The sequence below is a fragment of the Hibiscus syriacus genome, unplaced genomic scaffold (genome assembly GCF_006381635.1).
Source record: "Hibiscus syriacus cultivar Baekdansim isolate YM2019G1 unplaced genomic scaffold, ASM638163v2 tig00005929_pilon, whole genome shotgun sequence".
Classification (NCBI taxonomy): Eukaryota; Viridiplantae; Streptophyta; class Magnoliopsida; order Malvales; family Malvaceae; genus Hibiscus; species Hibiscus syriacus.
Genome location: NW_024062071.1, coordinates 1,440,716 through 1,462,004, shown reverse-complemented (window position 1 = coordinate 1,462,004; position 21,289 = coordinate 1,440,716). Strand labels below are relative to the sequence as shown.

Genomic DNA, 21,289 nt, shown 5'->3' with positions numbered 1-21,289 from the left:
TTTAAGTTTTCTTATTCGTAATTACATAAGTATAAATTTAAATATTAATAATAAAATTAATTGAATTTTTAATTAATTTAATTAATTTGTTTTGAAGACCGAATGTATGCATCTGGGAAAACTATAAAGGTATGTAGGGATGTAAAACGAACACGTGATAGGTGTGTATATTATTTCTCCCATCTCCACATAATATTTTTGTACTCACTATATGTAAATTTTTTAAATTTATACATGTTTACGCGGATAATTTTTAAATTCATCCCTACATCTACTACCTAACTAGATACCCACCACTCATCTCGTACATGTTTGTATACTAATACTTGCAATTTGAGATAGAAAATGATAGTCTTCAAGTCTAAAAATGTGTATACTTTAACATTTAGTTAAATTACAAGTCATGTTCAATAAAATCTTGAGATTTACAAAATAGTCTCTAAAATTATACCTAAATTCATAATGATCCAAATTTATATGGTGGGTAGTTAGTAGGCGAGCGAATATGGAACGGGTAAAGTCTCAAATCCATCACCTATACACTACCTACTGTGAGTATAATTTTTTATATCCACACTTACACATTACTCACTAAACTTATACTCACCTCTGCTCAATTAAAATGTACGGTGCGAAATCTATAAAATTATACACGTCTATCATCTATAAAAGGATGCAGCCAAAATAGAATTACAAGTAAGCCCGCGTCAAAACTATTTATTGTATTGACTAAACAAGTTTTGAGGATTGTGGTTCTTGGATGTAATCGTCAAAACTCCCAATTAAAAGACCAACAAATTTAATCTGGGAATATATAATACGAGGAAGATCGTTTGAATGTTGGCGTATTTTCCCGAGAAACAGTCATGGTTGTTTCAATGTCGGTGGGAGGAAAATCGTTGAGGAAGAAAATGAACAGCAAAAATCTTGGTAAAACCAGTCATTGGACCGCTGACATCTTTGGTACTAGACAAGTCTTCGGAATATGCCAGTGTTGGTTTTTGCCTATGGATAAAGTAATATTTATGATTATTGACTACCTACACGTAAGTATAATAATTTATCTTCATTGAGGTTTTAGGTTCGAGCACTAAGAATATCAGATGTATGAACGTTAAATATCAAATAGTTGAAAGTTATCTTCGAACGTTAAATATCAAATGATTACCTACACGTAAGTATAATAATTTTATTTCTAAATTTTAATAATATTTTATTTCCTTATTCATTAATATTATTATTTTTAATAATATCATCTTGTCCCACTTAAATTGTTTCTTATTAACATTTTTGATTAATTTTTCAACTTTGGTTCATGATTATTTAAAATTTATTATTGATACAAATGTGAAACATATATTTTAGAAACAATCAATAAAGTAATTTGAAATATATATTTTTAATTATAATTTTAAAATAGTTAAATAATTATGATCAAATTTTTTAAAATTTGACTTTTAAAAAGTCAAAGGGATAAATTTAACGAAACAGAGGTAATATTATATTTAGCGGTAAAAGAAAATATTATTTTTTAAATATTTTAAGTTTAAATAGTTGCATCTATAAGGTAAGTATATATTACTAATTAATTAAAAAAATTAAACATATATTATCTTATAATCCTTTAAATTATTAAAAATATATAATTTGTTTGTTTATAAACAATGATTAAACCAAAACCGTCGACCACTTTGACGTGTAAAAGACAGCATAGCACCGAATCAACTCTCATCATTCCAAAATCACGTGACTTAGGGACATTTACGTCATTTACAATTTCCAAGTCCTAATTGAAAAAGAATGTACCCAAAGATAGGAGCCAATCTTATTGGTTATCCAAGATGCAAACCACCGCCAAAAGACGCCGCATTTCCTCTTCTCCTTCCTTTGGCCCAATCAGGTATTACCTTGGAATTACCACTTCCTCTTCCCCAAAAAAGTAATATACTCCTCTCCTTCACTGTTGCAGATACTCGATTTATCATCGATCAACTAAAAGAAACACTTTCGTTTTTAAATTCGGTAACCGACTCGTTGACTCGTCTACAAAACTGAGTAAGGTGGTGTTTTGAGGTTTTTCATTTCGGTGATGCTTCTTGAGTTTTTTTGTCCTATTTGAAGTGTAAGATTCAGAAACTGAAAAGATAGAAAAAAATGGATCGAGCTGGGGCGGCTATGGATATGCCGATCATGCACGATAGTGACCGTTACGATTTCGTTAAGGATATCGGGTCGGGTAATTTCGGAGTCGCCCGGCTTATGAGGGATAAGGTCACCAAAGAGCTCGTTGCTGTCAAGTACATCGAGAGAGGCGATAAGGTTAGACCAAATTCATAAACAGTAACTTTCCTTTTTCGTTTGGTTTCTTCAATTTCGGTCTATTTATGGAAATAATTTATGGAAATAAAATTATGTTTGGATAATTACGGCAGGTACACTTATCGAATTTTCAACTGCTTAACGAACTTTTCTTTTCTTTTCAATTTTTAATATTGTATTAAATGTATTACTGTGTTGTACAGATAGATGAAAATGTTCAAAGGGAGATTATTAATCATAGATCGTTGAGGCATCCTAATATTGTTAGATTTAAAGAGGTGAGGTTAATTAATTACATTTTTGTTCTTTTAAACTTGAAACTATTTTGGTGTTTTAAGTAATAATTATGGAAAATGTTAATTTTAGGTTACTTTAACACCTACTCATCTTGCCATTGTTATGGAATATGCATCTGGAGGTGAGCTTTTCGAGCGGATTTCTTCTGCTGCTCGATTCAATGAGGATGAGGTTTCATTTTTTTGTATTTTTCATTATTTTAAATCCTATTATTTTCCCCTCTTTTGTTTATACGTTCATTTGTTTTGGTGCAGGCTCGCTTCTTCTTCCAGCAGCTTCTATCCGGTGTTAGTTATTGCCATGCAATGGTAGTTTTAGTTTATCCATTTCCTTTTTTTCTTAATTCTGTGTTGGATATGGGAAAGTTTCTAACTGAAGAAAACTTCATTACCTAGGATAATAATCTTATTAGAAAATTTTAAAAAGAATGAATGTAAGTTGAACACGAATCCGCATCCGATACTTGCACTAAAACCCGAGTAACATCGGTGTTACTATAATTTGTTTTTGCACGTCAAAATGATTTCTGTCTTGATGCAGCAAGTATGCCACCGTGATTTGAAGTTGGAAAACACATTATTGGATGGAAGTCCAGCTCCTCGGCTTAAGATTTGTGATTTTGGGTATTCTAAGGTATACATTGCTCGAACCCTTTGTTTTTCTCGTCATTCGATGAGGTTATGGTTGGTACATTCTATAATGTGAGACATTAGTGTTATGTTCTTCTGTGATCCTTTTACTTCTTTGCTTAAAAAAATATTGTCTTCATTTACTTCTGTTGAAGCCTTAGCTTCCATTTACATTTTGTGCATGAAGTAGCCTGTGAATTTGTTGGTTATACAAGATCTTTATTTACTTATTTGTTTAATTGTGGTTTTCTTTTTCTTCCAGTCTTCTGTTCTTCATTCACAACCGAAGTCCACTGTCGGAACTCCTGCATACATTGCTCCCGAGGTACTCCTAAGGCAGAGTACGATGGCAAGGTATACTTGGGAGCTAGTTCAAATCAGTTTAGAATTCACATGCAATTCCTGTTTAAGATTTAAAGAGGTAGATCTCAAATGGGTTAATCAATGTGCTCTAGTTTTGTGTTCGAGTGAAATAAAACCAAATAGGGGTTTTCACCCCTTAGTTGATTTAAAACTTTGGTTTATATTCATTTCGCGTAAGATGATAGTTGAGGCATTCCTTTAACTAGGAAGGTATGGATAACATATCATTGTTCTGCTTATGTGTAATTTGAGGATTTGTTAGATGGATCTGGTTCTTATGTCTCATATTTGTTAAGTGTTGGTGTTAGATTGGGTTGCTTAGTTTTTTCACTTACGAAAATTTTGACAAGATATTGAATGGTCGATGATATTCAGATGCACGCAAAAGAAAACTAGAGGGAGTTTGTGTGACTCTCTCCGGTGGTCTACTTTTAAGCAAGTCTAGGTTCATGTTGATTTGGAATATGAAAATATGTAAAAATGTGTTGCTGATTTTGTCTTGTGATATCAGATTGCGGATGTATGGTCATGCGGAGTTACCTTGTATGTAATGCTTGTTGGGCAATATCCTTTCGAGGATCCTGATGAACCAAAAGACTTTCGGAAGACTATACAAGTATGCCATAAGTTCTTGTTATAGTTTTACTCTCATTTTTTTTCCTTTCCCAAATGATCTGTTGTTAATTTCTTTTATTGATTCATGCAGAGAATTCTAAGTGTCCAGTACTCCATTCCGGATTCCGTCCAATATCTCCCGAATGTCGACATCTGATTTCAAGGATTTTTGTTGCAGATCCTGCAGCTGTGAGTATTTCCTCCGGAGAACTCTCAGTGCCTTCATTGCGTTTTTTTTTGTGGTAACTTCTGGCAACTACCATGATTCTGACCGATAATGAACCTTTTGTGTACCAGAGAATCACGATCCCGGAAATCAGAAATCCGAGTGGTTCTTGAGGAATCTCCCTGCTGATCTGATGGATGAAAACACAATGGGAAACCACTTCGAGGAGCCTGATCAACCTATGCAGAGCATGGATACGATCATGCAGATTATAGCTGAGGCCACCATTCCAGCTGCTGGCGCCCCTGGCTTAAATCACATGTTAGACAGCCTTGATGATGAGGACATGGATGACATTGATTCCGAATCTGAACTCGACATCGATAGCAGCGGGGAGATAATTTATGCAATGTAATAGGAAGAAGATAGGTTCCATGATTTTTGGTCATATCGATGCATGAAGACATTACTGCAGAGAATCTATGCTAGAGTGCAAGTATCAGAGATTAAGACTATTGAAGTGCACAATGCTGGTTTCCAATCGTCACGGTCGATCGAGTCCGTCACGTTCATGGAAGCTTTATACGAATCGGTCGAAGAAATCGATATTTAATACTACTTTATGAGGCAGGATCATTACAAAAAAAGGATATCATCTTTAATGATCATCTCCCAACTTGTGTTCATCTGTATTCTGGCATTGATCATGTCGATTTTCGTGCTTCTGTCTTTTTCTTTGAAGTTCTTGCACTATTTGGCGTATCATAGATGGATTCAATTTTAAGTAGAACTAATTATCACATTAACATTTAGTTATTATATAATTATGAAGTAACAAGTAATTCTGAAATTTTAGAATTTACATATTTAAAAATTAATGTTTACATCAATCCAAAAATTATATGATAAATGCATTTTTATCAAATTTTCGTTTTTCGTATTGGATCGGTCTACGTTCCAATCTTGAAGATAACATGGATGGAGAATCCAATGAACCCACCACCAATCGGGCGGTGCGTCGGTGGAAATCCGTGTGGTTCCCACCTGTTTTGGGTTGCTCGGTTCCCGATGCTGCACCATTGCGAGACAGAAAGACCAGAAAGGATAGGTTAGAAAGACTACAATATTACGGGTTAATTTAGTCTTTACATAAAATCTGTTGAAGTTGTTCAATAAAATCATCTTGTAGTATTGCGTTAGTATTATCATTAATTTTTTAACGATTAGTGGTTAAAATAAAAATAAAATATATATTAGAAATATTTTTAAGAAATAATAATTAAGAAATTAAAATGAAATCATAGAAAGAGATGGATAATTAAATATGTAATTTATCCTATTATTTACATAAAATCTGTTGCAGTTCTTTGGATTTGCCAGTTTCCGAGAAAGGGGAAGAACAAATACAAGTGATCAACATCCGAAATATCAATTTTCCGTAGCAACTAAAATGTTTATGTTACATAAACTTAAAGGAAAATTACGCGTTTAATACTTAAGTTATCAGTTTTTGTTCGATTTAGTATCTATATTTTTTTAAAAAAAAATTCAAAAATCACATCTAGTTTTTATTTCATTTTTAAGGGTAAATTATATCATTCATCACTCAACTATCTTCCCAATCCTTTTTTGGTAATAAAGTTTAAACTTTTTTAATTTAACTACTCAACTTTCAAATTACTCCTATTTTAACCACTCCAATTTATTTTATTAATAATTTTTTTGACATGATATTTTTTGTTCTTTTATTAATCTATAATTTTTAAATAAAAAAAATTTTGAAGGTCATAGTGATTACATTAAGAGTAATTGTAAAGTTAAGTAATTAAATTAAAAAAAATTAAACTTCCGTAACCAAAATAAGAGTGAGAAGATAGTTGAACGATGAATAGTACAATTTACCCATAAAAAATGTGTCACGTGCAAATCACTTGTTAAATTTTTAATAGTGACATATTAAAACAAAATAAAAACTAAATAACATATATAGTTTTGAAAAAAAAAATGAAATTTTAGATACTAAAACGAATTAAAACTAATAGTTTAAATACTAAACATGTAATCAATACTGCATAGGCTTGAATCATTTAGGCTCCACTCTTTTCTTGCAAAAACTATGATTTTCATTATTGCAGAATTTTAAAGGGTTGTCTAACCAGAGAACAACAACTTCTTAGTCAACAAACTTTAAAGATCCAATATCGGTTAGTCATTAAAATTAATTTTTACCAGAACTTACAATTTAGTTATCCTAGCATTGGTTGAATTGTTTAGATACAGTTGAATTGCCAAAAAAAAAATACTAGTATTGATTACATATGCTTGAATCGTTTAGACTCGACTCTTTTCTTGTAAAAATTATGTTTGTATATTTCAATTATTTAGTTTTATGCATATATATATCATAACAATGACAACGAACTCATGATTGAACTATCTTTTGCCAATACCGAGAATGATTTCACAATCATCGTTATAACAACATAATAAGATGAAAACACAATGTTCGGATAATTGCGAGCGTTCCATCCAAACTCTCGTCCAATGTCGTGACAAGCTCATGCTTGTCTAATGAAGCAACGGTATCGAGTAGCGATATGACAGTTTCGACATCGATGACCCTTTGACGGTTTTCAAGATATAAAAAGAGTCCGAAAGTTTTAACAAAACTATAATTTCATTCTTTTGTATGGACTTATTCAAAGACCACAAGAGGTTGAAAAGAGGTGGGATGGTTCTAACTTCCATTAACCATAATGTAATGAAAGTAACCCATTCCAACTCTTAAATTTTAGTTACGTGTTTAGGGTTATAGTGTCTAAGTTATTCTTTAGGTAAATGTCATATATATATATATATATATATATTTGAAAGGGGGTCTTTGTATTTCAATTATGAATTTTCGATAGTTTGAGAATCTGACTAGACCATGAGCCTCGTTAAAAAACCTCTCATCTTAGTTGGAGGAAAAAGAATGCATCATGGTAAATATAGACCTAACAAAGCAAGCACAATCCAACTCTAAGGCTCTTCACACTGCTTTTACACGCTTCTTAGTTGCAGAACTAGGAGTTCACAAAGCATCCTTTAAGCTCTTCCACGACTCTCCAACACGTTGGGCAAAAGTGCTCTCACGATCGCCCACTCTCCCCACCACAGTTCCTGCACGATGATGGAATCGGCCAACATGGACCATCCACTAGCCATGACTGATATACTGCTCAAATTCACTAACTTCATTAAAATTAAGTTAAAGTAAATATAAAACATACATGTACTTAAAGATTGGAATTTTAATATCCTTGAGTACGTGCAAGTAGTTCCTATAAGGTTGCTTCACCCGTTAATTCTATGCGCTAAAATAATAAATGGAGAATCAAGAATAAAACTGTACCTGGTAAAAGTTTAGAGTTGTTGCACCAATCCTTTGTTGCATATCATTATAAGGTAATTTATAGCCATTTACACACCAACTATTATTTGGAGTCTAGAATAAATAAATAAATAAAATATTTAATTTGCACGATATTTGATAATATAATAATTAAAAATAAAATATTATTAGTAGTTACCATATTAAAAAATTGCATTGCATTTTGATAAAGAGATCCATTGATATTGCTCGGATGCATCATCATTGAAGGAATAGCCTACCATAAATAATAAATAAACAACCATGTATAACAATAAAATTTACTCCTGTACATGCAACTAATTAATCTTATACTTACAAAATTTGTATAGCTTTGAGTAGAACTAACAGGTACATTAGAGTATTCTTCGATTGTTTTCTTTTTTCTATACAAAGTACACAATTTATCAAAATAACAACAACAACAACAACAACAAAATCCTGATTCCCATATGCAATGGGGTAAGGGGGAGGTAGGGTAGTAGGCTGACCCCAACGCCAGGTTGAGAGCAGCTTCCGTGGAAGACCTCCGGCAGTCAGAAAATTAAAAATAAGATAAGATGCAAATGCGTGTATAAATAAATAAATAAATAAATACATAGATGAACAGTCTTCATATGCAGTCTTGATATGTGCGTCTGTAATGGGGAGTAATCTCTGTAAACAATTTACGAATCTATAATTTTGAAATAAAAAAATTTGAAAGTCAGAGTGATTGAATTAAAAGTAATTGGAAAGTCAAGTAATTAAATTAAAAAATTTAAACTTTCATGACCAAAATAAGAGTTAGAAGATAGTTGAGTGGTGAATAATGTAATTACCCATAAAAATGTGTTACGTGCAAATCACCCGTTAAATTTTTAACAATGACGTATTAAAACAAAATAGTAAATATAGTTTTGAAAAAAAATAAAAATTTAGATACTAAAATTGATTAAAACTAATAGTTTAAGTACTGAACACCTAATTTACCCAAATTTTAATTATTTTTAATCATTTTAACATGTTGCTAAAGTGCGAAAGGATAAAAGGGCGGGGATAAAAGTTCAAACAATGAGAGTAAACATAAGCTGGAAGCAATTATAGTAACGCGGAAACGTGTTACGCCGTTAGTGGGTAAATTACACTTTTCTTCATTTTATTTTACTCTCTTTTCTATTTTGCTCACCGAACTTTCAATTTTTTAATTTGCTCACTGAACTTTATAAATTGAATCATTTTGCCCACTCTTGTTTTCTCTCTAACGTGGCATGTTTTAATTATTTAATAAAATAATTAAAAATAAAATAAAAATAGAAGGTGGCTGAATGCCATCGCCGACCACTGTCGACCGCCATAGATGGTTGTCGTTTAGTCCCAAAATGAGATGGGTCGCTTTGCCTCGATGTCGTGAGTTTGAATCCGACCTCTATTTTGTTGAAAGTTGCTCTGAAGTCCACGAATTTGAGTTGAAGGTGAGGAAACCGAAACATTTTTGTCCAAATTCATGAGTTTGAGGACATTTTTTGGTGAAATAAACATAAGATCCGAACTTAGGGGGTCAAGACTAACCGATCCATCCTATTTTAGGACAGAACGACCACCATCGATGGCGATCGACGAGGTTCGAAATGAAAATGACATGATGGTGGGCTGAGAGAAAATGAAGAAGATAAGGAAAAAAAGAGTAAACTACACCACGAGTCATTAGGAAAAGGGTAAATTATACCATAAGTCATTAAACTTTATTATATCTCATATTTATTCAACAAACGATGTCGTTTTAGAGTATATTTGAGTTTTTCAAAATGGAATCATTTTTATTCCTGTGTCACGTCATAACGTCGATAAAAAGTTAACGGTAGAGTTAGCAAAATGATTCAATCTGTAAAGTTTAATGAGCAAATTATAAAAATTGAAAGTTCAGTGTGAAAAATAGAAGAGAAAGTAAAGTAGAGGAGGAACCGTTTAATTTACCCCGCGCTAATTATTATAGGTTTAAAATCAAGGCCACCGCCATTCCACTCGACCGAGATCTGGAGTTGTTTAGCTAAGCTTTTCTTTGGATTTCGACTTGGAAAGCACCTCACTTTCCGGGGAGTGTCTAACCAGGTAGCATTCTCTTTTCAGCCAATAATGCCAATGTCTTCTGATAAAAACCCCGTTTTGTGCTTTTGCTTAACTAGCAGTTCTTTGATTTCAGGGTATAAAAAGAGAAGAAAAAAATGGGGAAATCAGTGATTCTTTTCCTATTGACTGTTTTGGGTGTGTCCCTGGTGAATGCTGAAGACCCTTACTTGTATTTCACTTGGACTGTCACTTATGGTACTCGTTCCATTCTTGGAGTTCCCCAACAGGTTGGTTGGCGTAATTTTTTTTTCAAAAAAAGTAATGTGATTTTGATTCTGGTTTACTAAAGTTCTCATCTTTTGTTATTGTGTGAAGGTTATCCTTATCAATAATCAGTTCCCTGGACCAAAACTTGATGTGGTGACTAATAACAACATCATCTTGAATCTCATTAACAAGCTCGACCAGCCTTTCTTGATTACATGGTAAGGCATTGTTTCTTCTCATTGGGATCTTGAGTTTCTTACTGATTCATGGATCTGGGAAATGAAGGGAAGAACCAAGATTTGTATTTAGAATTTTCCATTTTCTTTTTCTTGCAACAGGAATGGGGTCAAGCAAAGGAAGAATTCATGGCAGGATGGGGTCTTGGGGACCAATTGTGCAATCCCTCCAAACTCAAACTATACCTACAAGTTCCAGGCCAAGGATCAGATTGGATCCTATAATTATTTCCCATCAACATTGATGCATAGAGCTGCTGGAGGATTTGGAGCACTCAATATAATCCATAGGAGTGTGATCCCTATACCTTATGCAAACCCTGCAGGAGATTTAACTTACTTCTTGGTGACTGGTTCAAACCAACCATAAGGTTAGTCTTCTTCACGGTTAGGTTTTTCTTCTCTTCTTTCTACCTGTAAGTTACCAATTGCTTACTTGCCATGCCAAATGTATGCTATAGAATAGGAGAATCTAGGCAGCCTTTTGTTCATATTCTCCCTTGAAAGAGCTTATATAGTCAGTTGTAGCTTGTTTCTTGACGTCGATCCCCATTAATATTCTTTGCCATGAAACCAATCATTTGTTCTTCGTTTTCATTTCGGCAAATCTTTGTGCTCATCATATATTGTTTTCTGGTTTTCAGACATTGCAGCAATATTTGGACGCAGGCACCCTCTTCCCTTCCCCGACGGAATCCTTATAAATGGCCAAACTCAAACATCCTGTAGTGGAGACCAAGGTCATCATTAACTTTAAGTCTTGTTGTCTTATCATCGTTTTACTATCAATTATTAATTCAAGCAACAAATTTCTGGTGTTTCAGGCAAAACTTACATGTTCAGGGTCTCAAATGTTGGATTATCCACCTCACTCAATTTTAGGATCCAGAATCATAAAATGAAGCTAGTTGAGGTCGAAGGATCTCACGTAATCCAGAATTTATATGATTCTCTTGATGTACATGTTGGCCAATCCGTAACCATCTTAGTGACCTTGGACCAGCCGCCAAAGGACTACTACATCGTTGCATCCACACGATTTACAAAAACTGTTCTCACTGCAACTGCGGTGTTGCACTACTCAAACTCGAATGCCCCAGTTTCCGGACCCATTCCAGCTGCTCCTGCAAACCAATTTGATTGGTCAATGGATCAGGCCAGAACATATAGGTACTAGTCCAAGGAGATCGTATGATTCTTTCTTCAAATCATTTTCGGACTAAAAGAAGGATTTATTTGATTTGTTTTCTTTTCTTTTCTTGAAGGTGGAATTTGACATCAATGCAGCCAGGCCTAATCCTCAGGGTTCATTCCATTACGGGCAGATAACACCAACTAAGACTTTTGTCTTGGCCAACTCAGCATCTTCAATAAACGGGAAGTTGCGTTATGCAGTGAATGGTGTCTCCTATATAAATCCCGATACACCTTTGAAGCTTGCTGATCATTTTAACATCCCTGGAGTTTTTAGCACGAATTCCATCAGTGCAGTTCCTTCGGGTCGTGCTGCAACTGTAGCTACCTCTGTTATGCCAACTTCTCTCCATGATTTCATTGAAGTTGTCTTTCAGAACAACGAAAACACCATGCAAGCTTGGCATCTGGACGGTTACGATTTTTGGGTTGTTGGGTTAGTTACAATACTCTGTTTGTTCGATGGTTCACTTTGCTGTATAAGTTCTAATCGATTATATTACTATATACACAGTTTTGGCTCAGGGCAGTGGACGCCAGGCAGTAGAAAGAGCTACAATCTAGTTGATGCTCTTACGAGACACACTACTCAGGTAACACACATCAAGTGCCAAATACAAATCATTTCTCTTTTATCCATCGTCACTATGAGGTCATGCCTTTATATCAGTGAGAATTACTATGGATCGCTCTTTGTTCTGTTGTCATGTTCTCGAGGAGCCATGGTTCTCTCGTTTTCAGTTTCGTTTGGTGAAAAAAATGATTTTATGCTTCCACTATACTCTCATTATCAATGTAGCGATTCACCTGATATTTTGATTATGTAATGTTTGAAAGATAATGACCTATTTTCCGTTGCCGATGGTTTTAATTCGTTTCTGGCAGGTCTATCCGAATTCATGGACCGCGATTTTCGTGTCCTTGGACAACCAAGGTATGTGGAATATGAGGTCTACATTATGGGACAGACAATATCTTGGACAGCAGTTCTACCTTAGAGTCTGGAATCCAGTTCGCAGCCTTGCTAATGAATATGACATTCCCAATAATGTTCTCCTCTGCGGCAAAGCCGTCGGACGTCACCCGTAGTAACCAAACCATTGCAGGTGACTACGATTAAGCCATCGGTAACCGCCCTTTTTCCGGTCACGAGAGTTTGACTGCGGAGAAATATATAGACGGCAGAGAGGAGAGGATCGAAATTGTTGTCTTGGAAACTTTAGATAAAATTATGCATTCCATTGGATTATTGTATTAAGAAAAACTAATAGGTTTTGTAAACTTTTAAACCATATGGATGAAGCATTTGCAAGGATTGTGTCTGTAGACATACATATACGTATACATATAAGAACTATCAATGGTCGAGCTCTATATGCGGAGGATTTCAAATCAAATACGAAAGTGATTTTTGGTCAAGCACTAGTGGTGACCAAAGAAAACAAAGACTGCTTTATCCAGTAATCACTAAAAACAACAAAGAAAATCTAGAAACGGTCGTGTTTTCAGTTGACTGTAATGTTTTATTCATTGATTTTTTAATTGAACAGATTGATTCGATCCAATTTTTTATTCTTACACAATGTTAAGGAAAATCTATCTTATATAAATCCCTCCTTGCTGTAATAACTTTAAGCTACTAAAAACTGAAGAAAAAGGAGGCATTGAGATCAAGAACTATGGCACATTTTGTTCTAATCCATGGTATATGTCATGGAGCTTGGTGTTGGTACATGCTCGTCTCACTGCTCCAATCGACCGGTCACCGTGTCACTCCATTGGACCTAGGTGCCAGTGGAATCAACCTGAAGCAGATCAACGAGCTGGATTCCGTGTCGGATTATGCTCAGCCGTTGATGGAATTCATGGCCTCTTTGCCTAGGCACGAGAAGGTGATATTAGTGGCACGTAGTTATGGTGGGGTCGTCATTTCTTTAGCCATGGAAAGCTTCCCTAACAAGGTGTCGGTTGCTCTTTATCTCACAGCTTTTATGCCCAATCTTCATTCTCCTATTGCAACTAGGGATGATAACCGGGCGGGTCGGGTGCGGATACTCTCTCCCCCATCTCCATACCCACATAATATTTTTCAATCCACCACCCGCCCACCACCTATGATGGGTACAAATTTTCAAATCTACACCCGCCTACGCGGGTACATTTTCAAATCCATCCCCACACCCACTACCCACTAGCGACATACCCATCTAGACCCGCCTGACAACAAACTAATGAGATGTTGGAGTTGGTTCCCAGACAGTTCGTGATGGCGTAGCAGCGCATGCTTCAATTTGTCAAAGGAGTGGCTCTACGAATGTTATGGAGACAAATTGTAGGGAGCATGTAGTCGCAGAGCTGGATTGTTGTGTTGTTTTCAATGTTAATGCTCATAATGCGCCTAATATGGGTTTTGAGGGGCTAAAGAACATGAAAACTGCTGCTTTTGATGTTAATGCTTATAGTACGGCTAATTTGTGTTTAGATGGGTAGCATGGGCTAAAGACCATGGAAAGTGATGTGGTTTGTGGGATTATGGGTTTAATCAAAGAGTCGAATATTTCTCATATTAAAGACTAAATATCCTTAATATTTGGTTAAATTATATGTTATATATTATACAATATTAAAATTTATAAATTAGTCTCTAAAATTATACCTAAATTCATAATGGTCCAAAATTTAATAGATATTTAACTGGGCGGGCGGGCGGATGCGGGGCGGGTGGAAGCGGGGCGGGCAATGTCTCAAACACATTACCCGCCCACCACTCACGACGGATACAACTTTATAAATCCACACCCGCCCACTACCCGCTAAAATTATACCCATCCCTCTTCAATTGGAGCGGATGCGATACGAAATCCACGAAACTGTACCTGTTTACCATCTCTAATTGCAACTGAAGTAGCCGAGGTAAAAATATACGGACACGGCCGTGCGTGTTCGTGCTTGTCGAATTGTCGTGTCATGTTTTAATTATTTTTTTTGTTCGGATTTTGAACTTTTGGTTGAATTATTTGTGGAAATCAGTTCTTCAAAAAAATTTCATCGGAGCGAACATGGATTCGCATCTATGGTTTGATGATGGCCCAGAAAATCCACCTACTCGGACCATTTTTGGCCCAAAATACATAGCTGCAAGGGTTTATCAACTCCCACCAAAAGAGGTCAGTTAAAAACCAGTCTCATTTATGCATATTCCTAAATGATCAGATCAAGATGATATGTGGGTGCTGTTGCTCTGATGTTTTCAGTTGTTGAAATTTACAGGACAGAGAATTGGCCATAGCGTTGTCGAGACGAGGAAAGTTCTTTATGAAAGATTTGTCCAATGAATCTCTGCTAACAAAAGAAAATTTTGGTTCGGCTAATCGGGTTTATATAGTTCGCAAATATGATTTGCTGATCAAAGAAAGCTTGCAAAAATGGTACATCGAAAATAGCCCGACAGTTGATGTTAAGTTCATATTTGGAGCTGATCATATGGCAATGCTTTCCAAGCCCCACCAGCTCTGCAAACATCTCCAAGAAGTTGCTGAGAAATATGCATGATTCATCAATCAGATAGTTCAGCTTTTCATCTTTAAGAGAGAGTATATATTATGTATGAGCTAAGTTTGGCCACAATACACACATGCATGCATAACTTTATAGCTTCCAAAAGCCAGTTTATTCATCCATTGCCTTTATAAGAAATGCAGTCTCCATAGCTGACTCTTTGCATTGAAGATATCTATTTTCCTCTACTATATCTGTCATTAGATTAAGTAGTATGGGATGTTTAGGGTCATAGATAGTTTGTTCCCGAACTCGAGCGACCCATTTTGCCGCTTCCCATACCCCAAACCTGAAAAAAATGTTAAACCGAAAGTCATCAATGACTACTTCAATGGCAAGGGACAAGGATATAATCACCTAGAAGACTGAATGCAGTACGAATTGTCAATGCTATGTTTCCCCTTTAATATCTGTTTTAAAGGCAGAGGGAACAACTTTGTAGCCATCTTATACCATACACACATAGATGGTCTTTGATCAAGTAATGAATTTCCAAAATCCAAAGTGATTTATATGCTGTTATTCGATCCTCTTCCACCCAATTGGATCTTCATTGTCCCAAGTTAAGTTTTTTGACTTACCTTTTTGTAGATCAATGTCGCAAAACATTAAGTTCAGATAACCGGAAAAAGCGCAGTTAACAAGAAGGCTACATACCTTGTGTTGAAAGATGAGGAGACTAATACCGCTGGATAAAGAGCATCCTTCTGGATATTGTCATAGGGAGAAATTTTCCGAATGGCATAAAACTCATCAATATCCACAGGGTAACCAAACTCTTCATAATCAGTGGCCGCGAGAGGTAAAATGGGGTATAGCAGAGTGTTCGTTGCATCTAAAAATGGAACCTGAAACAAATCAAAGATGAAATGAGTTTACCTAGAATTATAAAATTAGATAAAAAATCGCTCATACGCATATGAGATTCTAAAATCTAAACTACCTAGTATATATCCCCGAAAAGGCAAATAATGGAAATTTCTTACTCTGTTTTAATACACCCCTTCAGCACAAGAAAATTAAGACTATGTAGCAAGTATGATTGAGCAGACACGAAAGCAAATGAGAGATTTGTCATACCTTCAAAACTGCAGCACGGAATAAATCTGGGCAGCAATTGATGGCAGAGGCAACCAGGAGTCCTCCAACACTATATCCCCAACCAGCAAGCTTGTTTTCTTGCACAATCTCTTTTTCAATAAGGTATTTTGCACAAGATATGTAATCTCTAATTGAATTTTGTTTCTTTGTGCGACGACCATCATGGTGCCACTTCTTACCACCGCCACCACCACCTCTGCAGAACATACCATCCATAAACCAAGGAACAAAGTGCTATGCATGCAAATATTAAAAACGACAACAATTCATAAAATAATATAAAAAAGAATAGTGGCACAGAAAGGTGAAGGTAACGACGGCCAGGAAGAATTAATATAATAATGAAAAACAACCTTACATCAGCATAAGCAATAATCCAACCCCTATCAAGGAGGCTTTTCAACTCACTACGCCACCGTTTATCAAGTATTTCACCATAAGCTCCATGTCCATGAAGCAATCGGGACTTTGATTATCCTTTCTATTTTGTGCGAGTAACAATAGTTAAAGGACCATAGCACCATCATAAGAAGAGACATTGTGATGTTCACAAGCTAAAATTCAGAGAGGTCATTCCACAAGTTATTGTCTTCAGATTTGACATCATTCATAGAAGAAAATTTCACATTTGTTGTCTTCTCAGCAATGGCTGAAGACAATGCAGTACCATACAGAATCCGTGTTCTTTCATGAAGCATATTTTGCTGTTGAACTATATTCCACTTCCCATTTGACAATCATAATCAACTACCGCATCAGGCATCTGTAAAAATATATATAACCCTAGAATATCAGTATATTGATAAAATTGGAATAATGTTAACATATATGGCAAGAAAACCAAAATAAAATAATAAAAATAAACACTGATAAACAAGATGTGAAAAAAAATAGAGACTAGTTTTACTTAAAATCATGACTGAAAATGCTGCCGTGTGATCTACTACTAAATGTCATATTTTTACTCATCCCAGAGAGAAACATGAACACTTGCTGCTTGCTGGGCCATATTCAAATAAAACAAATATCATCCAAACCAAAACAAAAACTTTTGATCTCTCGATTCCATTCAGAAACAAATTGATTAAGCAGCTTATTATATTCAAAACTAAAAACCAAAATTACAAACAATAGAAGCAACATATCTTCCGTCACTGATAGCAGACATTTAAGATCCATTAAGCTTTCTTCATTTTTCAAACCATGCTTAACAATTACATGCATCAAAGTTCTACAAAATTATTAAGTAGAGATGAAAAGGGAATAGCTGTGGTCAATTAGGAGTTAAATACTGTTCAAATGGTAGTCATCTACATACCACAGGTGATGATATTGTGAATCGCATGGTTGTGGAGTAGTAGTCATAGTTTGGCCCAGGAGAAATGTTACAAACATGCTTTGGAAGAGTAAGGAAATAAGGCTGAAGTTCTTGCAGATGAACTGCTTGCTGCCATAAAACAAAAGACATGAAGAGAGTATTGTAAGAATGCCTATAAAGAGAAAGGGCAACAAGGGGGTAAAAGAAGAAAGATGAAGTATAAGTGATAAGCACTACACACACACATATTTCCTACCTTTCCATCAGGCAATGGCAGAGCAACAGAGCAGATTCCGTGAGTTCGACCTTCCCTTGTAATAAGAACCAAGTGTGACTTGCAGAAATCAACATCCTCTATGACCAAGTCTTTAGAATCAATGAATACATTCTGAGGACCATAGAACATGGGATTACATAAATAATGCAGTGAGCATTGATAGCATTTAGGCAAGAAATGTCTACATGTATCAGCACATATCATTGTAAAAGGATAAAAAAATGTGCATTACGAACCAGGAGAATGGAAAAAGGAATTAAGGAAGTCATATAGAATTCACCAACCTCCCAAATTCTAGGATTGGATGAAGAATCAACAGGACTTCGAAGAAGATAGTGATTATCAATTGTTTGTCCATTCTTACTTGCATCTGTGAATAAATAGAAGTATCCTTGATGATGCTCGAGAATGCAGTGAACAATACCTTCACTCTCCCAAGCTAATGCCATGCCAGAAAATGGGTCAGCTGCATTTATCAGAAAGACCTAAAATATCATAAAGTTTGTTAACACCATTTGATCGTATGATCATTTTACAACAATCTAAGCTGACTACAAGCCAATTTTGCTCTCTGGAATCTGGATACCTTTGAAAATGTAGGAGAAAATGTATTAACTGTCACAAAATGGAAATCTTTTGTGTGCCTTATGTTTACATAGACATTTCATCTTTTTCTTCCATCAGCAAAACATCTTCATCCGTTGATCCAATCATGCTACAGTATATCCTAAACAAAAAAGTCAATTTCCTATTAGCTTTTGAAAAATTCATTTGACAACAAAAAAATAATGAATATATAAGCTAATTGGTTGTGAAACAAGCAGAGTTTCCACCTATATGGCCTCTTATTTTCATCAGTTACGACATAGAGCAATGCCTGCCCATCCTTGATCCATGCCAAATTCGAAACATGATTTGCATGAGGCTTGCTGCATAATGCCCCAGAATTCAAATTTCTCACGGATAACTTGAAGTAGTCATTGTCCTTATCATACATGGTGTATGCAAGAAACTTATGATCCGGTGATATCTCCGATAATTCTTCATAAGCATAACCTTTAAACATATTGAGAAAGTAATGTAAACAAATTCTCAGAAGCAAATAAACAAAGAGGCCAATCTTCCATTTTCTGCAATACCTCCAAATCTCTCAGCTTCTTGATTGTAATCAAGCAGCTTCTGCTCAATCCTCTTCCCAGAAGTAAAATCAAATCCAAAACTTGGAGACTTGTGTGAAATGAACTCCTCGTTCAAGCTCGCTAACCTCCTACATAGCACCGGATATTGCTTCCCTTCTTCCACTCTTCTATAATACAACCTGCAAACTTATTTAGATTTCAACTAATACAGCAATTAACGTTCATATGATAAAAAAAAGCTAAGCCCCTATGACTTCAATTATACATACATTAACACTTCCATTAAAACAAGCATAATACAATTCGACTTTCCATTAAAGAAAAGCTTAACAGTTCATTCTAGAGGCAAAAAACATTACATTGTATCTGACAGCATTTTTAGCATTCTCGTCTAATAAAAAACGACTTGTAAGAAGCTAACCAATCCGAACCTAAGAAAACTCGAGGTTTTACAAGATACCCAATTTGACAGATTCTATTTCTTAACAAATAGTGATAAAAATTGATAGATTGAAGTACCAGGGACCCCAACGGACTGGAGGCGTAGAGAGATCAAAGTTCAAGCGAGAAGCCATCTCGGACTGTAGCTTTGTTTGGAGTCGTTCAGTGTCCGACATGACAGCCTCGGTGTACTTCTCTTCTTGTTCCATATACATGTCCATATGTCGCATGGCGACTTTTTCTTGGAGAGAAGACATCCAGGAGTAAGGATCTTCCCAGGTGACATCATGGAAAGTGAATGTTTGTGGTTTTTGAGGGGCTTTTGGAGGCTTCGGTGGGGAGGGTGGATTTGGGGTTTTGGGGTGCCTGTAGCTTGTTGAGCGGTGATAGCGGTTGTTTTGGTGCCGGAGGACGGTGGTTGAACAGTGGCGGACGATGGTTGTGAGGTGCCGGAACATTTTGTGATGGGGTTTAGTGAAAGGGGTTTGGAGAAATTTCCTGGCTTTTTTTACTAGTTCGGATTGGGCTTTTTCTTCGTATTTCAAACAAAGCCCAATGCAATGGTATGAAAATTTCAAAACTTTCTATTTAGTCCTCAAATTATCATTATCATTTTAATCAAATCCTTGGATTAGTCCAATAATTTTCTTGAACATTAAATGTCAGTTTTGACTAATTTTTACGCACGTGTACAGAATTGCATGGATAAATTTAGATCTGACATATAAAAATATATTATAATGTTAAAGTAAATTAGTTTTTAATATATTGATTGAAATTGTCCATATATTAAGTGCATCGTGCCTGAAAATAGAACCTACACACTAAACACGCTTTGGTTATATCAAAATTAACGTTCAACATCTATTTTAACAATTAAACTAATAAAAAAATTATAGTAAAAAATCATTTTGACTACTGATGTTTTAATTTGATCAATCGGATTATCTAATTATTTAAACGCTTCAACTAAACCAGTTAGTGTTAGCTTTTAACGGAGGATGTGACGTGGCAATGTAAAAAATTGATATAATTATATATTTGGTCCTTAATATTTATACTATCAATTTGGATATAAATTATTTCAATTAAAATAAATTTAATCTTTAATTAAATAGTGACACGATTCACTACCTTGTTAGAGGATATTTTTTTAATTTTTTATTTATTTAATATATCCACCTTATTAAAGTGAGAAAATGAATGTGTGCACCGTAAGTCTGAATGGAATCGAACTTGGGACTAGGGGTGTAAACGAGCCGAGTCGAGCTCGAGTATTGCCGAGCTCGACTCGAACTCGAAAACTTTATATGTAGGCTTGACTCGACTTGAAAACTCGCGAGCCTAAAATTTTCAAGCTCGACTCAAACTCGAAAGATAATATTGAAACTCGACTCGAACTCGAAAAGGCTCGAACTCAAAAAAAAATTCTGGAGCTTGATTGAAGCTCGAGACTCGAGCTCGATTGAAGCTCGAGACTCGAGCTCGATTCAAGCTCGAGACTCGAGCTCGATTCAAGCTCAAACTCGATTCAAACTCGAACTCGATTCAAGCTCGAACTCGAACTCGAATTTGAACCTTCAAAAATCTTATATTACATTTAAAATATATAAATAATTTTATCTTTAATCAACCATCACCAATACATTTTTTTATGATAATATAAACTCATTCAGAAACTTTATAGGGTGCATACAAGAGTAGTTATGGTTGTAGAACAGGTTCTAAACACATAAGATCAACACATGCGCCCACACCAGACACCTATTTACAATCCTCCCCAAAGCAAAACAACAACTTTTGCCATAAAAGTAGTGTTTCAAAACTCAAAATACAAAGGCAAATATTCCATAGAAAACACAAAATCCAACAACAAAATATTCCAATCTACCTGTTCATGTACCACAA

At 35.2% G+C, this 21,289-nt stretch overlaps 1 protein-coding gene and 3 pseudogenes across 1 annotated transcript; 3 read left to right on the top strand and 1 right to left on the bottom strand.

Annotated features, from left to right (window-relative positions):
• Positions 1 to 1,850: 1,850 nt before the first annotated feature.
• LOC120200263 lies at positions 1,851 to 5,028 on the top strand (annotated as a pseudogene).
• A 4,968-nt stretch (positions 5,029 to 9,996) lies between these two features.
• Positions 9,997 to 12,881, top strand: LOC120200262 (annotated as a pseudogene).
• Positions 12,882 to 13,226: 345 nt separating this feature from the next.
• LOC120200096 (methylesterase 10-like) lies at positions 13,227 to 15,099 on the top strand. The gene is made up of 3 exons (XM_039201014.1): positions 13,227 to 13,587; positions 14,578 to 14,714; positions 14,818 to 15,099. Exons 1-3 carry the CDS (start codon positions 13,227 to 13,229, stop codon positions 15,097 to 15,099), a joined length of 780 nt encoding a protein of 259 aa, XP_039056945.1.
• Positions 14,857 to 19,885, bottom strand: LOC120200258 (annotated as a pseudogene).
• Between the last annotated feature and the right edge of the window lie 1,404 nt (positions 19,886 to 21,289).

What these genes read in the sequence shown, in the direction of transcription:
- LOC120200096 (XM_039201014.1), top strand. Translation starts at nt 13,227, where the DNA reads ATGGCACATTTTGTTCTAATCCATGGTATATGTCATGGAGCTTGGTGT. An exon ending in TAGGGATGATAACCGGGCGG is followed by an intron (nt 13,588 to 14,577) that starts GTCGGGTGCGGA and finishes TGTGGAAATCAG; the next exon opens with TTCTTCAAAAAAATTTCATC. An exon ending in ATCAACTCCCACCAAAAGAG is followed by an intron (nt 14,715 to 14,817) that starts GTCAGTTAAAAA and finishes TGAAATTTACAG; the next exon opens with GACAGAGAATTGGCCATAGC.